We start from the raw sequence: 16,812 nt of genomic DNA, 5'->3' as shown, positions 1-16,812 counted from the left end.
TATTTATTCTTATCAAAAGTCACTCAAAAAAATATTATCAATAATTATTTTTCTGCATCTACACCTACTTGTTCAATGTTCTTCGCGCTCGTCTTTTAGTTGTAAAATTTGTCTACTTGTTTGTTGTTTTCCATTGGCGATTTAAATAAAATAATGAAGTTCAATAGCATTATTAAAAATAGAGTAAGTGTATTGACGTTATATATAAAATTGACACGGTTTCATCACAATTGTTTTATAAATTTCTATTTAATATTAGACTGCGAAAAATGGAATTTTATTAACGGCCTATGCTTATACAGCAATGCCAGTGGTATTAGCCAAAGATGAACAAGAACCCAAACTTGTCAGACCTAAAGATTTATCAATATATCCTGACGAATCCAAAGAAAAGAAAATGTGAGTATATAATAATTGTGTGATAATACAATGAATAAATATTAAGTAATAAGTATGTTGATAATTTAAATTACAGTGAAAAAGAAAATGATTGGCAACCAACATTAGCATTAGGGTCAATTCAAAAAGTTAGAGAAGAAATTGTCAATCTAAATCAACAATGGTCCAAACTCAAAGATAGAGTATATATTTTCATTCAGACTGGGGCCAGCCACACAGAATGTAAATAATTAAATTAACTTCTTTAAGGTTAATATAAAAAATATACAAATATAATTATATATTCTGGTTAATGTCTAACTAAATGTTATAAAAGATTATTGCTAACACAAATATAATAAAGTCAATAATTTTTGTTTTTACCAGTATCAAATTTCATAGATTTTTGGCATCAAAAACAATAAGTTTTGTACTAAGGTCAAGTAATCATGTATGTTACATATTGGTGTGGGAATACTATAAACTGAACTAAACATCTTACCTGAAAGATTTAGCATGTCATATTGTCTACTTATGGATTACCTAACTGCTACGACTCCCTCCACTGTTTTAAGAGAAGTTTTGTGTGGATAGTATATACCTAGTTGTGTCACAGGTGTCAATGAATATTCAATAATTTTACCAATATGCTCATTACAGAAAAACACATTGGGATTAAAATGTATTGCCTTCTATTTTCTCAAATAATAAATAGGATTAGAAAAATCTCTAATTTGTATGTTATAATAATTGTGGATAATTATTAAAAATTATAAACTTATAGGTATTTATTTTATAAATACATTTAAAAAAAATACTGAAATCTTTTTATTTTAAATTATTCAATCATGAAGGCATTATCATTTTTTATTTTATAAATTTGTGTAAATTAGATTTTTGTAAGATTATTTTATTTTTCTTAATTAACAAAACAATATTATTGCACATTTTATTTTACTATTACGTATTGCTAGAACTTGATAATTGATACCTTTATATGTTCTATCATCATATTTAATATATACACTCATAACCTAGTAAATTTACATTTAGTATAATGAAAATAATTTAGCCATTTTTAATATTAGATTATATTTGTTTATCGTCAAATTTAAATAAAAGCATTTTAGATAATAATTATATTATTTAGTTGTTAATTATTTTTATTAAATATTTTTATGCAACCATTTTAAAATATAATATAATGTTTAAAAAAACACTAATAAAATAGTAAATAATTTAATCTAATATTAAAAACAACAACATTTTATTGATTACATCAAATTTAAATTTTCTAGCTTATTCTAAAATAAGATTAATATCACATCATATAAGAATTGAAGTTCTTATTATGTATATTTTTATGTAATTAATTATTTATTTTGAATTTTAAGCTTTTGTGAATGATTTGAGGCAAGAAAATAATTCTACTCTTCGAGCTGGATTTGTGGCTGGAAGTGGCTTAGCTGGCTTATTAATAGCAGCTAGAAAAGGAAAGTTTAAAAAACTCGTTTATGCCACAACTGGAGCATCAGCTGCATTTTATGTTGGTTATCCAAAAGAATCTGAAGAAGCTACTAAAATCATTAAACGTTATTCCATTGTTTCCTATCATTTGATAAATAATGGTTGGTAATAAACATAAAAATTATATTTATATTATATTTACCTACCATTTTATACTTAAAAGTTAAAATTATAAATTTATGATGCATATTATGTGTTTTGAGATTTTTAAGTATACTTAAATAAATCTTTTTTTTTTTTTGTTATTAAAAGAAACTTTGTAAACAATTAGCTTCGGAAAAAAAAAAAAAAAATAAATCTTATTAGAAATCTTTACTATTTAAGGAGTGTTTAATAGTTAACTTTTTAAATTTTAACCACACTTCTTTACTGTAAAATATTAAGTAAATAATTTTTAATTGTTTATGCATGTAAATTGAACAAGTAGTCTCTGTCTGAATTATTAATGTTTATGTACTATAATGATTTGAGAATTATATTAATACGTTTAATAAAATGTTATAATAAGTAAAAATATTCATGTATAAAATTACTTAGTATATAAATGTTAATAATTAATTCACACTGCTCATATGAATTTTAAATTAGATGCGTAAACATTAAAAAAAAATTGTTTTACTATAACACACTAATTAAAAGGTAAAAACATCTAAATATTTGAAAATACAGTCTTTCAGTACTTTTAAAAATTCCAAAATATTATAAAATTCATTATTAAAGGATAAAAGAAGGGTGAACCATGTTTGATGAATCTTCCTGTGTATCTTAATTATCTATTGAATGTTTAAACTGATTTCTAATTTCTATTCTAGTAACCAAGGATTTAACTGGTTTTGAGTTGCCACCATTACCATTACCAAAAGCCGAATCCCAATCAGACAATTCTGAAGAAACCAGCAAACCTGATTGGACAGAACTATTCGTTTCATTGTTTGACTATGTGAAAGAACCATTGGAATCTTTAAAACAAATGGTTTTTAATGAAAAAAATGTAAATTTAAAAGAAAATTAGTTATTAAATACATTACAAATTTTATTTTTGTTTATAGGGAACAGATGACAAGGGCAAATAACTACTCAAAAAAGTCTATACATAATATTATATTTGCTAGTACATAGTTGTTACAATAAACATATTTAGCAGTGAAATGAGATATTGTTCAGCCTTTCAAACAGGCTTTATTTAATCTAGCAATCACTTCTTCTTTGCCAAGTATTACCATTATTTCACTAACACCTGGACCTTGCTGCAAATAAGAATGTATAAATAATTTAAATAATTAAAAATAAATAATCCAATTATAAATTTACTAACCTTCAATCCACTGATAAGGTTGCGTAGCATTTTCATCAAATTACTATACATAATATTGTTTGATTTTGAAAATTCTTTTAATACCATTCCTAAATTATCAATAGTGAAATCATCTATGTTTATTAAAAGATTTTTTAATTTGATTACTATGTCTATAAGAACAAAATCATAGTTAACTGTGTGTTATTTCTTAAATAAATAATTGTTTATGTTATATTGTAAAATTATTTTGTTACCTATATCATAATCCATAGATTTAATAGCCAATTCTGATGGTTTTAACCAAATAAACTTATAATTTTCATGAATAAGTTCATTAATATTTGTTATTCTATTAATACTCCACTTAAGTATTTTGTTTAAATGTTTCTCAGATAAATCTAATTCCACTGATTTACTAAAAATAATAAGTACATTATTTAACTTCTAAGTTATAACAATATAAAGTACATAAATTAAAATATATTTTTAAGTTTCCATAAATCCTAATTGACAAAACCATCAGTAACCATGAATTTACGTATTATAAAGCAATGAAAATAAATCTTACTCTTTAGCAAATGTATTTTGAACAATATTTTTTAATTCTTCAGTTGTTCGTTTTCTTCCTAAATCTGTATTTAATTCAATTTTTAACTGAGCTTGATTGAAATATCCCAGTTTATCCAGAGGGACTTGACATGAATTTGAATTTAGTAAACTTATGTCAAACTAAAAAGATTACAACAATTAAAAACATTTTTAACTTTGTTTCTATATTTCATACCCACTTTAGAAACAAGTTCTGATAGAGGTCTTATGTAAACATTTCTTTCATTATTTTGAACAAATCCTCCACCACAACTAATAACAAAATTTAAAAGTGCTTCAGGATAAATTCCTTTAAGACGATATGAATTGATAGTTATGTCATTTTGACGCTTGGAGAGTTTTGTACCATCTTTATTGATCAATAATGGTAAGTGTCCAAAGTTTGGTGGATTCCAACCAAATGCTCTAGAATATATAAATTGTAATATGATCAAATTGTCAGAAATGTGTAAATCATAAATTTTTATTTTGAATTGTTGAATTACTAACTTATAAAGTAAAATATGTTTAGAAGTTGATGGTTGCCATTCGACACCTCTAAGAACATGTGTAATTTTCATATCATGATCATCAACGACATTAGCTAAATGATAAGTAGGAAACCCATCAGATTTTAGTATTATCGGGTCTCCTTCAACAGCTGCCACATTTCTCGCGATGCGACCATATACTAGATCATCGAAAAAACCGTCACTTTGGTTCAACTAAATATTAATTTCTTGTATATTAGATATAAATATAAATTAAATTTAAAAATCAAAATTATACCTTGAATCTTATACAATATTTTTTCCCTTCATTGTGACCTAACTCTTCATCATCTAAACTTCTACATTTATTATCATAGCGGGGAATAGTTCTAGTACGTAATGCATCTCTTCTTAAAAGCTCTAGTCTTTTTTCAGAACAATAACATTTGTATGCATGTCCACTACTTAACAGTTGTTGTGTTCTTTTCCTAAAAACAACGCAAACATGAATTTTACAAGTTACAAAATATCAGATTTAATTTATACTGGTAATTTTCTAGGCGCTCAGATTGAATATATGGACCATAAGGTTCACTATTACTAGGTCCTTCATCAAATTCAATTCCCAGCCATTTCAAATCTTCTTGAAGTTGTTCTACTGCATTGGGCACTACTCTTGTACGATCAGTATCCTCAATTCTTAAAATGTATTTACCACCTTTTGATTTAGCGAACAAATAGTTGTATAGTGCAGTACGAAATCCACCTAAATGTAACTGCCCTAAATAAATAACCACGAAAATTAATACACCTTAAGAGATATCATTTATATTTTAATAAATATAATTTGAATATAAAATATTATAAAACTATTCAAAAGATATAATTTATGTTTAACTTTAAATATATTTAATATGACTGAGCAATGGTAATTAAATGTATACCAGTAGGACTGGGAGCAAATCGTACTCTGACTGCAGAATCCGAGTAGAATCGTATATTCAAATACTGGATGTGTTTAATATTCCGAGAACGTCTTACATTAAACACCCAGTTATTCATCATTTCATAGTTATTCGATCAAGAATTAAACACGATTATTGGTTTAAAAACGAATGTCTATAATCATATAATCTATAGTTTATGGTATGAACTATAAATACCAATACATAATATATTTTTAAAATTTTAGAATGACAGAAATGAGAAAATCGGTAAAATAGATGTTCTTTAGAATATTATCATTAATAATTATTTTTTAGCCGCGATAAAAAATATAATTGATAAGAAATTTATATAACCTTAAATTAATAATCTAATTTCAGTTTTTAACTGAAATACTGAATTCTCTGAATTCTCAGTTCTCACCGTAGTACCGTACCTACTTAGTACTTCACTACTTCATTAAATCGCTAATTTGTGGGGACTGAAAATTAAAATTAGAAATTATTTAATATTTTACTTTGGTTTCAATAGATCGATTTATAAACTATAAAAAATGAAATTTTTTTTACTTAAACTTTTAACCGCAGGTCAAATCCAAGAAATATGTAATTGGAAACTATTAGAATATTTTTTAACTCAGTAAACTGTATAATTATATATTTATTTGAATGAGACATATTACATATATTTACCCTATATTTTATAGTATTATAATTTATAACTCTTGTGTATTATAATGTTAATTTATTTTTCTTAGGCTTACGAAAGATTTTTTTTTGTATTTTGTTGAATAATAAATAATTTTATTGTAAAGATTTAAATATACCTACTCAAAAGCCTTTTTCTGTTTTTTTTTTGTGGTCAGGTACTCAGGTGGATAGAAAATATTAGAGTATCTACACTGAACAATTTCAAATTCATCATGTCATTGCTGCTTCTAATATATATACATTAATTAAAAGTATAAACCCCAGTATCAACTCCCCTCACTAATAGGCAATAGTGAGCTAATGGTCCTTTAAATATGACTTAGTGGCCCATGATCGGTCAAATTTTAGATAACTATTAAATTATTCAACTTTGTATATAACTCACTCAGTGTGAAACTACTAAATATATGGTAAAATATATTACAATTTTTATCAATAATGAAACTGTGTGAAAATCATTGATCCTATTGTATATTCTCTAAACATCAAAGTATGAACTGGATAATGATATACTAAATCTATGAACTAAATATACCAATTTATGATTTATCTATTAAAATTTCAAGTATAATTATTTAAAATTATATAAATCATAATACCCACATCATCATACAGTATAAAATAATTAAATTGTTAATAACAATATTAGTTGTCATATTAGTATGGTCATCGAGTTATTTACGGGCATAAAGTCTGATAGGTTATATTATTTTAAACAATATAAATATTTAGGTACTGTTGTTCTATTGATAATAAAACAAAATGTTCATTGACATTTTTCAAAAATATTATACTAAAAAATATTACAATCACTAATCATCTATATTTTTTACATACAGTAATAAGACAAGACATTTATAGGGTTAAACATTTTTAATTGTTTTGTCATGACAATTTAAAGTATATATATTAAAAAAAAAAATTAATCATTGCATAGATTAATTAATGTAATATACAATTTTTATATGTTCATAGTCAATATTTATTAATAGTATGTATAAATGTTTGATAATTAAGACACGCATAAAATTGTTTACCAAAATCAAATTTCTTAAATAAGACAATATTTACTTGTTGTTACATTTTGTAGATAATACAAAATATACGTATAAACCATAGATTAAGAAATTATTTTAGTCAGTATTCAGTAATATAAACAATAAATGTTTCATGTAAAATATTAATATAAATATCTATATACCAATAGTAAAATAAAACACTCTTAGTTATAATGATTTTAATATTACAAATTAGGAATTTTAAAATTTTATATTATCATTTTTAGTGATAGGCATGAAACTAATAATGAATGTATTAATTAAAATGATAGGTATGATAGGATTGTTTAATTATATATTAAGATGAATAAACATAAGTAATTGTCATTATCAAATTCAATTCTAAACATACAGTTATTTTTATTATTTACATTTTTGTAGTTTAAAAATAACAATTTAATTATTCAAATATAGTCTAGAATGTAGGTATACTAATCTATAATTCAGTGCCGCCGAGTCCTGGTATAGAATCGTAATTTTTCTGAAGCTCTGATTTACTGAAGTCCATTCCTGGGTACTAAAACATAATTCAATAACCCAATAAATTAAAAAATTATTAATTTTTATTGTTATGAAAATATTATTACTTATTAAATAATCAATATACAAAACCATAATTAAATAACAATAATACATAATAGTTATAAAACTAGCATATTAAATAAAAGACTGAATAAGCTGATTGTCAATGTAAGACTTTTTGAGTGTATGAATTTATCAAAACAAATATTAGTTTAATCTGTTTAAGTTGGGAAAAAAATTTAAAATATTCAATTAACATGTCCTTATAATTAGTAAAATTAATAAAAATATTATGATGTACAATTTGAATACACATATTATAATAATGTATTTATTGACACCTGGTAGATACAATAGATAAAACAAATAGAAAATATTTATTACTAATTAATATTTTGGTTCCCATTTTAAAAGCAGTTTGTGCTGAATTGGGAGTTCGATATAACTTATAATACAGATATTAAATTATTAAAATTCAGAAATGAGTTCTTCAAAAAACAACTTTATAAGATTATTTTTATTTTTAGTACTAAAAAGTTTTTTTTTTTTTTACAAATTGCTGTGTTTAATAATCAAAGTTTACAAATACCAACAAATACTTTATACATATTATGATACTATATCTAGTATATTAATGTATAAAACGTTAATATTTAGTGGTATTAAAAATATATATTTTTTAAACATTAAAGTTATAAATCGTTAGTTCCATTTTTAAATTTGGCATATAATTATTAAATAAAACTTGTTAATTTGTGTGTATATTCAATATTCATGCAAGGTAAATATTAAAAAAAAGGTATAATTGCTTTTAAAAAATCCTGATTACCTATTTTTTCAATAATTATAAAGAATATTCAAATTTAAGGATTACAGAATCTGAAAAGAAAATACAAGATTTAATAAATTTGATTAATTAAATAAAAAATAATAATATAAAACCTTGGGATTGACAATAGTGAATTTAATTGATTTTTTTTCTTTGACTCAAAGTTAAAATTGTCCTTTATAATTTAAATTGTGTTATAATTATATACGTAATTTAAAATTGAATAGTCATGAATGATAAGGATTGTATTTTAATAATAAAGAAATTATACTAAATATAAATTGATTAAATATTTATATCTACAATTATTGTGAATTTATATTATTCAAATCCATTTGAAACATACAAATAATTAATAAAAAATGAATTAAATTTTATCATAAATTTGTTTCCATATAAAATCAAATAAAAATATTGACAATTCAACTGATTATATAATTAAGAAGTATCTATCCAAGATCTAAGAAATATATTTTTATTTATTTTTGTAAAATGTATAGCATATTAACATATTATTTTTACTTTAATTATTTCAAATGTTAAGTTACTTTACATACCTTAATTTGAAGCTTTTCTAAATCCATTTTTTTTGACATTTCAATATATGTTAAAGGATCTGCTTTAAATGATCCATCCTTCATTATAGCTTCCCAAACAATTTCTTTCTCTGAAAAATCTGCTTTTGTTAATACAATGTTTAACAAAGTACCATTGTCCTCTAATGTCCATAAAGTGTCGTCACTACGAATTTTTCCAAACAAATTGCCCTGAAAGACAAAGACAGTAAATAATACAATACAATGACATGTGAAACAATAGTTGAAAACTAACAGAAAATAAAGTTTTTCCTAAAATTTGACAAGTAATACTTGAGTTAGTGACATTGACTTTGACATCTTTGGATTTGGTATTAACTGGAAGTGTTACTTCAATATGTAATTCATCCACAGTTTGCCACCATCTACCCCATTCTGTATTACATGGTACAATACCACTTTTTTCATCAAAATGGCTAATATCCATATTTATTAAAATTTCTGCAGGTATCACACCTAATGCTGTTTAAGCACTTATTAGTTTAATTAACTAATAATGGCTGTTACTATAATTTTTAGTAAATACAATTAGTACTTAGTTAAAGTAAAATGTAAATAATTTTATTATGTATTCACTATTTACATACATTTAATATTATTTAAATTTAATTTTAAATAAATTTGCTATAAATTATAAATTTTAGTATCTTGAACTATAAAAAGATTATTTTTTAATAAGATAATAAGATATTGGATTTAGCGCTTTCACTATCACTTATAAAATATTATATTATTATCAATATTAACCTCTAATTGATTTTCCCGCCAATTTATTTCATTGAACAATAATGTAGTATTTTGATAGTTTCGAGTTTGATTATAATTTATAAATTCAGTAAATAGTAAATTCATAAAATTGAAACTGAAAGTATTTAGTAATAACAATTTTTAAGGAGTCAGGGCCTAGCATTCAGGATACTGTTTGATATTTATTGATCACTTGATACTGATACTTAGATAATTTATGTGGTTTAAACGTAGAAGCAGACATATAATATAATATAATTAGAAGAATTATTTTTCTAGTAAAAGATTTTTTATTTCAAAACTGAATGTAAGTACCTATACCATAGCTACTACCTACCTATGCTGATTTATCAATGTATGTATTTTGTTAGATTTTATATTTTCCAACGTATTTTGGTAGGTATTTTATTTTTCCAAAAAAGAATGAATTATAAATTTATATTCATTTATTATTATTTCTCCGAAGGACAATATGTCAGTGTCATGTATTTATAGATACCTATGTACTTTAAATTACTAATATATTGTTAATATTTAATTACTAATATCATTTGATACGCATAGCACCATTTAAAACTTAATTTATGAAAAATATAACATAATATGCAGTTCATATGCAGTTGTATTGTTCTCAATATAATTGTAGTCTCTTAAAAGGCATTATAATCAATTTCTATAGTAGGTAAATTTGTAATTACTACATTTTATGAAATAGGTAACAAAAACATAGTACATATTACCTTTGTTTCATATTTTAAAATGTAAAAATGATTTGCAATATTTATTCTTTTATGTATGATTTCAGTAGCTAATCTTCATTATTATTAAAATATAAATGGATCTTAATAATTTTCTTAAAAGTTGCCACGGAAGAGTGAATTTACACCCCGACTTTGTTCTGAATCAATGTGATCCTAATACTATCTCTTATATCCGGCCATTTTGTCCAAGTGGTGTTGAAAACCCAATAGTTGGTTACATTCATGTAAGTATAATCATTGTATATACCTACTAAATAAATTTTTAAATTAATAAATAATAAATTTTGATTTTTTAGAAAAAACATGCTCAAAAAGTTGTGAACTCTATTGTTAAATCTTTTTCAAGTTCTGATGAAGAAGAAGAAGAAGATGATGAATTTGGTACCTAAGATTAAATTTTAGATATGCAGGAAATCACAGTTGTATTGATTTGTTATTATTTGTTGATAGAATTGACTGGAAATCCGTTAGAATGTCCTTTCAGTCCAATAAAAGCTCAAAAAGTTCAAGTAGAAATAAACAAACCGGAAGACAGTCATATTCCTTTAAATTTGCTTCATGCAAGGTAAACTAGTTGAGTCAAACCTAATTGTTTAAATATTATAACAATTGAATAATTATTATTAATGTATATACCATTTTTCAGTTGTGATGATTGTTAATTGTTGTCATTGTCATTTTTAAATTTTATAATTTTATAACTACTCTTATTAAAATGATGTAATAACATTTTTTTGGTACCAAGGGGTGCAAGAAAAGACGAGTCTTCTATCAATACTTAGTTAATACTTGAAATTTTTATATTTTAGGCAATTAGTATACTTAAAATTAAAGGATGAACAGTTTTTAAGTATACCATTATTTATATTATGTGATGGATTGAAAAACAATACAATTTTATTGGGTGGTGATGTTTATAAAGGATGGCATTCTCGTTATTGGGGCGAGTATAAAGGACGTAATGATGTGGAACATGATGAGCTTTCTGTACAAAATATGATAGAAACGCATAAGAAATTTCCTCAAGTTTCATCAATGATTGTAAATAAATTATAGCTTAATTGAAATTTTATAAAATTTTTTGCATTTTAAAAAATATTAATTATTTTTGACAAATCTAGTTAGAGTCAAAAGTATCGGCAGTTATAAATTTGACTTCAGCTACTAATACTGAAGAGTTTACATTTATTGAAAATGGTCCAGGCATGGTTATACTTAATCTTAGCTGGCGACGACCATCTCTTTTTGCTCCTCTTATGACAACAGAATCGTTTATTGTAAGTATAAGTATATGATATAATAATATCAAATTCTTTTAAAAACTAGATTTTATTAAATAATTTAGTTGTATTATTTTTTTTCTTTTATGGTAATTAAATGTAATAATTTAATACTATATAATTATTAATATATTCAGTATATATTTTGTTTAACATAATGTTGTTTTAATCATTCAGTGGCGACTTGTGATGTTCCAATAGGATGGTGTACAAAGTACTTGGGTAGAAATTGGAAAGTACTATTTGGGTCTAATCCCCTTGAATTTTCAATAGCTTAAGACATCTGAAAAGTAGTCATGGTATGATTTAAAATATCTGAGTGTAGTATAATTTGAATAATTTTTGTCTTCTAAAAATTCAAATAACTTTCCAACAATGCAATTCAAATAATTAACAAGACAAGTACAAAGTATAATGTAATAACTAAGCAGTATTTTAATGGCAATGTTTACCTTAATGAGTAAGATATAAATAAATAAATAATAATTAATGGTTTAGTGGTCCGTTTGCGAAAATTAATTTATTTAAAAAAAAAATACATAATATGTTTATTACCATTTACCAATTGTGGATTACAATTATTAATAACAAAATAATATGTGTGGATAGAAAATATTTTTTGTCCATTTTAACAACATAACATTCTGTTTTATTAAGGGTTGTATAATTTACAATTTACTGGACGTACAAATGTTATTTTGTTTTTAAACTGGTTCCACTTGTTAAATTTTAACTAGAAAGTCACTGGTTCTAAAGTAATTTTCAATACAATTTAGGTTTCTGTACTATTAGTGATCCATCTTTGACAAGTTTTACCGTATTTGCATAAAATATCTGTGCTCAAATTATATAAATACAACATGTTCTTATAATAAATGATGTTACTTATTATTATGAAAATATTATTTGAAAGCTTGATTAAAAATATGAAAGTTTGAGTAAATATTATATAATATATGATGTGTCCGAATTAATGCATCTAATCATGAGCTGTCACTTTACTAAAAATTCCAAGTGCTCTCAGTGTACTGCATGTCATGTTTATGATAGAAAATATTAATAATAATTATTCATTTTTCATAAATATTTTGTTTACAGAATGTCCAGTGTACATTAGGCCATGAAACTAGTCCATTACACCCATTGTGGCACCAATTACTGTTCTTGGAGGATCTAATAGAACAATTAACATATTTGAAAGATGAATGTTTAACAAATAGGCATAACATTGTATTTCCTCAATTTCAAGTAAATATTCTCTAACCACTATTTTATTTTAATATATAACTTGTGTTGAATTTGAAAGGGTGATATAAGAGGTGGTGCTAATGGACAAATTGTTGAAAAGTTTCCTGCTATGTTGCAAAGCATATCTTCTACATTGTACAAACGAGGCAAGTTTGGAGGCCAAGAAGATAATGATCAAAAACTATTTTGTCAATGTGTCAGGGATGTTATTGCTGCAGAATGTATTCAACAAGAATTTACTGATAAGCTTTGGACCTATTTGTTGGGTGAGTATAGAAGAAATATTTTTAAAATTAACAATTAATTTAATTTAAATATTATTTAGAATGCAAATCATATAATGATTTAATTGAATGTTTCAAACACTTGTATAAAGCTGTAAGAAATGAAACTTTCAAACCATTGGTATGTATTACTTTAAAGAACGATAATGAACCATTGATTATTATATTATTACATTATGTCATTAAATAGATTAAATCATCAAATGGTACGCGATTAGCTCAAATATTAAAATCTTTACCAGGAAACACAGCGTCTAATCCAGAAAAACTTTATGACCCCGTTCAGTTATTAATTGAAATCGGAATTGAAAAACTTAAAAATGATTATACCCAAGCATTTTTAATTTCTAAAATAGCTTTAGCGGATCATTTAAAACTAGAATATAATAAAAAGTTAGTATTGTACATATACTTAATATTGTATATTTTAAATTTATATTATCTTTCTTTTAGATTTTGTAATATTGAATATTCAGAATGGTGGTCAACATTAAACTCATGGATGATTTGGTTATGTAGAGTTCATACAGTTTTAGATTTAGCTTCTGTCACTGAATCTATGTTAAATATAACTACACAAAGTATGATGCCTGTAGTAACAAATGCTTTGCGTTATTATCTTGGAGATTCATCTCCTATAAAAACAATTACTTCTGTGAAAACATTACCACCCCAGGTTTTGCAATCATCAATCAATACACATTTTATCGAACATCATATACCAAAGTATTATATTTAGTATTAATATATAAACATATTGATAAATGTTTGAATGATTCACATTGTCTATTTATTTAATAATTTTATTTCAGAGCTTTTACTTATGACAATTGGACATTACAATTAACATCACAAAATAGTAATCGACGTGTTATTAGTACATTTCATCGCAATTCTGAAAATATTTTGCCTAAACAAATATCATACCAAGGTCTGTAAATAAGTTTAAAACGATTATTTTAAAAATTTTATTTCAGTAATTAGTAATAATTATTTTATTATCTTATAAGTTAAGCAATTAATTTATAGATTAGTTAATTTTTCTGTTTTAAATGTTTATATTAAAGATAATAGTCCTCAAAAACCTAACCTTAAAAACGGTTTTGCAAAATTATAAAATAGATTTAGATTGAATTTAATATTTAACAGAAGTTTGTTTTTCTGTTGGAAATGTCTTTTGTATTATAAAAAACACCAAGACTGATAGTATGGTCTTTATATTATAGATTTGAAAGTTCCAAGTATCAGGTTTTGAATAACTAAAAAAGTAAAGAAAAAGAAAAGGGAGGGGGGTGAGCTTGGTTGGTGAATATTTGATAAACATACATAATTTGAAATTTATGAAATATTGATTTTTATTTTATTGTTATAATTGTTTATGTGATAGGTACCTATTAAAAAATAGTTTTCCTTGTGTAAGTTAATGTGATTAAAGTGGATTTTTTATATGGTTTCCACTGATTGTTTTAGTTAATTTTAAAGGTAATAGGATATAGTACTGTTGTTTAATACTATTGCTTTTAGGAATTAAAGTAATTTTTTATACAATCTGATATATTACAGTTATAAAAGATATTATTTTCGCCTATTTTCCAAAAAGTAAGTTTACTTACTCTTGTATTTATTTTTGTTTTACAAATGTGTATAAAATAACACATATTTTTTTCTTTTTTTTTTAAAATACATTGTTTTACCTTCCTCCGATATTTCCAATATTGAGTATTAGTTGTGTTATTTTTAGCCATTAATTATAATTATACATGATTTAAATATTTTAATTTCCACCTTACAACTTATGCATATTTAAATTTATGTTTATTAATAGATGTTACTAACGGCGAAACCAAGGAAAAATTAATGGACCAAACAACTGTACCCCTAGAAACTTATTACTGCATTAACTTCCATGTATTGTCAGACCATTTAAATTAGATGAGTATTGGTAGTAATGTTTTTCTAATTTTAATTATTTTTAAATGTATCTATGATATGTATGTTTACTGCTTAAAATTTTACAATATATATGTTTAGTGAAAGTTGTATACTTGTATAACAGTATAATAAACGGACTCTGATTTGTTATAAAATTAAAACAAATTTTGTATTAAAATATTTTTTTATATTAGTTATTAATTTATGTATACTAAAACTTAAAATAATTAAAATATAATTCAATTTTTAACCTGCATTCTTTGAATATTTGTTTTACATGTGTCATTGGTGGATGATCTTTCCTTTTTAGAAAGAGATACGTAGCAAGAGTGTTTCAATTCTTATTCTTGTGATAGCAATATCTTTCTGTCGGTTGAGGTCTGGAGGTGCATACCATTGTTTCACTGAACTTTTGATGGATTAAAGTTTATTGGTAGGAGATACGGAGTCCCAGTAGTGTTGCCATGACAATTGACAAGATAATTTTATTTTTAATTGATATGGATATATCGTTGATGGATATGTTTTCGATAGGGTTGTTTGGTATATTTTTGCTTAGTAGAAAAGCTGCTTCTGCCATTTAATTTTCTTTTATTATTACATGGGAAGGTATCCAGAAATGTATTTAGGAGTTTTGCGCCCCAAGTAAGAAAAACCTAGGTACCGTATTGTATCAAAATACTCTCCAAAATTCAAAATTTACTGTCCGGAGCCCAAGCCCCCTGCCCCCCTAAATACCTCTCTAAAGGTATCCACATATAGACAATATATTTTTATAAGAGATGATTATTTCGGATTGGATTTTTTGAGTCAAAATGTGGTTTGTACGGGCGAGTATTTATTTTACAAAAAATACTGTTTTGAGTATTAGTATGAACAGATTTATAAGTAAATTGATTTATATATTCTACAGTGATGTACATTGTCAATTGCAAAAATAAAAATATTAAAATTAAATCTCATACGTATAATATTCATAATGATTGATAATAGAGTCTATACTCTTCGTATTCAACTTAAAAAATTATATTGTAAATTATAATATAGGTACCATTGTCGTAATAACCAAAATCCATACATCACTTGTAAAGGAAAAATAATATTATTTCACTCACTCAAACGAAAAGCTGCTTTACAACAGAGCAAGTGGGTGACTAATATCACGTTTATTTTTTTTATATTATTCGTTGACTTTAAAGAAAATGGGTTAGAGACCTGTTAAAATAAATTACGAAAGAAAAATTTAGGTAAAACTTAAGTTCTGTTATTGAGTGGTTTCTTCTTCGTGTGGTTTATGTTGTTGCCCGTTGTAGTGCTTAATTTTTTCATTCATGTTGTTATAACTGTAAATATATTTTATTGAAAAAAATATGAACTTTAATCTAAAAATATAATGATTTATAGACATCATTATATCAATATTACCTACTAAGCTAGTAAGCTATACACTTCTTTCTTTAGTATCTATTTATTTTGTTATAATATAATTGAAATAATTAATAAATAAATGGTGTTTTCGATGATTTTAATATTCTTTTGACCTCATTTTTAAAAGGAGGCTATATTCGATGTTTTTAGAAAAAAATTCTAAAAGTGAATAATATTTTCTGTATCGTCTG

General features: G+C 24.1%; 4 protein-coding genes across 6 annotated transcripts; 2 read left to right on the top strand and 2 right to left on the bottom strand.

The window, feature by feature from the left end:
* Positions 1-22: 22 nt before the first annotated feature.
* Positions 23-3,434, top strand: LOC132928487 (MICOS complex subunit Mic27). Its single transcript, XM_060993187.1, has 6 exons — positions 23-183; positions 260-399; positions 476-621; positions 1,773-2,006; positions 2,718-2,896; positions 2,955-3,434. The coding sequence occupies exons 1-6, from the start codon at positions 154-156 to the stop codon at positions 2,976-2,978; spliced, it is 753 nt and encodes a 250-aa protein (XP_060849170.1). The 5' UTR covers positions 23-153; the 3' UTR covers positions 2,979-3,434.
* LOC132928486 (probable glutamate--tRNA ligase, mitochondrial) lies at positions 2,992-5,527 on the bottom strand. The gene is made up of 9 exons (XM_060993186.1): positions 5,226-5,527; positions 4,828-5,062; positions 4,580-4,769; positions 4,301-4,515; positions 3,991-4,216; positions 3,771-3,931; positions 3,457-3,617; positions 3,221-3,372; positions 2,992-3,152 (listed from the first exon to the last, which is right to left on the bottom strand). Exons 1-9 carry the CDS (start codon positions 5,344-5,346, stop codon positions 3,066-3,068), a joined length of 1,548 nt encoding a protein of 515 aa, XP_060849169.1. The 5' UTR covers positions 5,347-5,527; the 3' UTR covers positions 2,992-3,065.
* A 1,802-nt stretch (positions 5,528-7,329) lies between these two features.
* Positions 7,330-9,615, bottom strand: LOC132930753 (nudC domain-containing protein 2-like). Of its 2 annotated transcripts, XM_060996786.1 has the most exons (4): positions 9,177-9,615; positions 8,903-9,112; positions 8,346-8,395; positions 7,330-7,511 (listed from the first exon to the last, which is right to left on the bottom strand). In XM_060996786.1, exons 1-3 carry the CDS (start codon positions 9,366-9,368, stop codon positions 8,387-8,389), a joined length of 411 nt encoding a protein of 136 aa, XP_060852769.1. In that variant the 5' UTR covers positions 9,369-9,615; the 3' UTR covers positions 7,330-7,511; positions 8,346-8,386. The 2 variants fall into 2 exon arrangements, with proteins under 2 accessions (XP_060852769.1, XP_060852768.1); XM_060996785.1 differs by lacking the exon at positions 8,346-8,395 and having other exon boundaries at positions 9,177-9,607.
* A 118-nt stretch (positions 9,616-9,733) lies between these two features.
* Positions 9,734-15,449, top strand: LOC132928484 (protein zwilch homolog). 2 transcript variants are annotated; one of them, XM_060993183.1, is made up of 13 exons: positions 9,734-9,995; positions 10,497-10,673; positions 10,746-10,830; positions 10,900-11,014; positions 11,259-11,490; positions 11,571-11,726; positions 12,828-12,977; positions 13,036-13,243; positions 13,303-13,382; positions 13,452-13,654; positions 13,715-13,987; positions 14,074-14,192; positions 15,087-15,449. In XM_060993183.1, exons 2-13 carry the CDS (start codon positions 10,524-10,526, stop codon positions 15,191-15,193), a joined length of 1,878 nt encoding a protein of 625 aa, XP_060849166.1. In that variant the 5' UTR covers positions 9,734-9,995; positions 10,497-10,523; the 3' UTR covers positions 15,194-15,449. The 2 variants fall into 2 exon arrangements, with proteins under 2 accessions (XP_060849166.1, XP_060849165.1); XM_060993182.1 differs by having other exon boundaries at positions 10,494-10,673.
* The last annotated feature ends 1,363 nt before the right edge of the window (positions 15,450-16,812 follow it).

The sequence above is a fragment of the Rhopalosiphum padi genome, chromosome 4 (genome assembly GCF_020882245.1).
Source record: "Rhopalosiphum padi isolate XX-2018 chromosome 4, ASM2088224v1, whole genome shotgun sequence".
Classification (NCBI taxonomy): Eukaryota; Metazoa; Arthropoda; class Insecta; order Hemiptera; family Aphididae; genus Rhopalosiphum; species Rhopalosiphum padi.
Note: the sequence above shows the minus strand (reverse complement) of the source record. Positions and strands in the feature narration are given on the sequence as shown.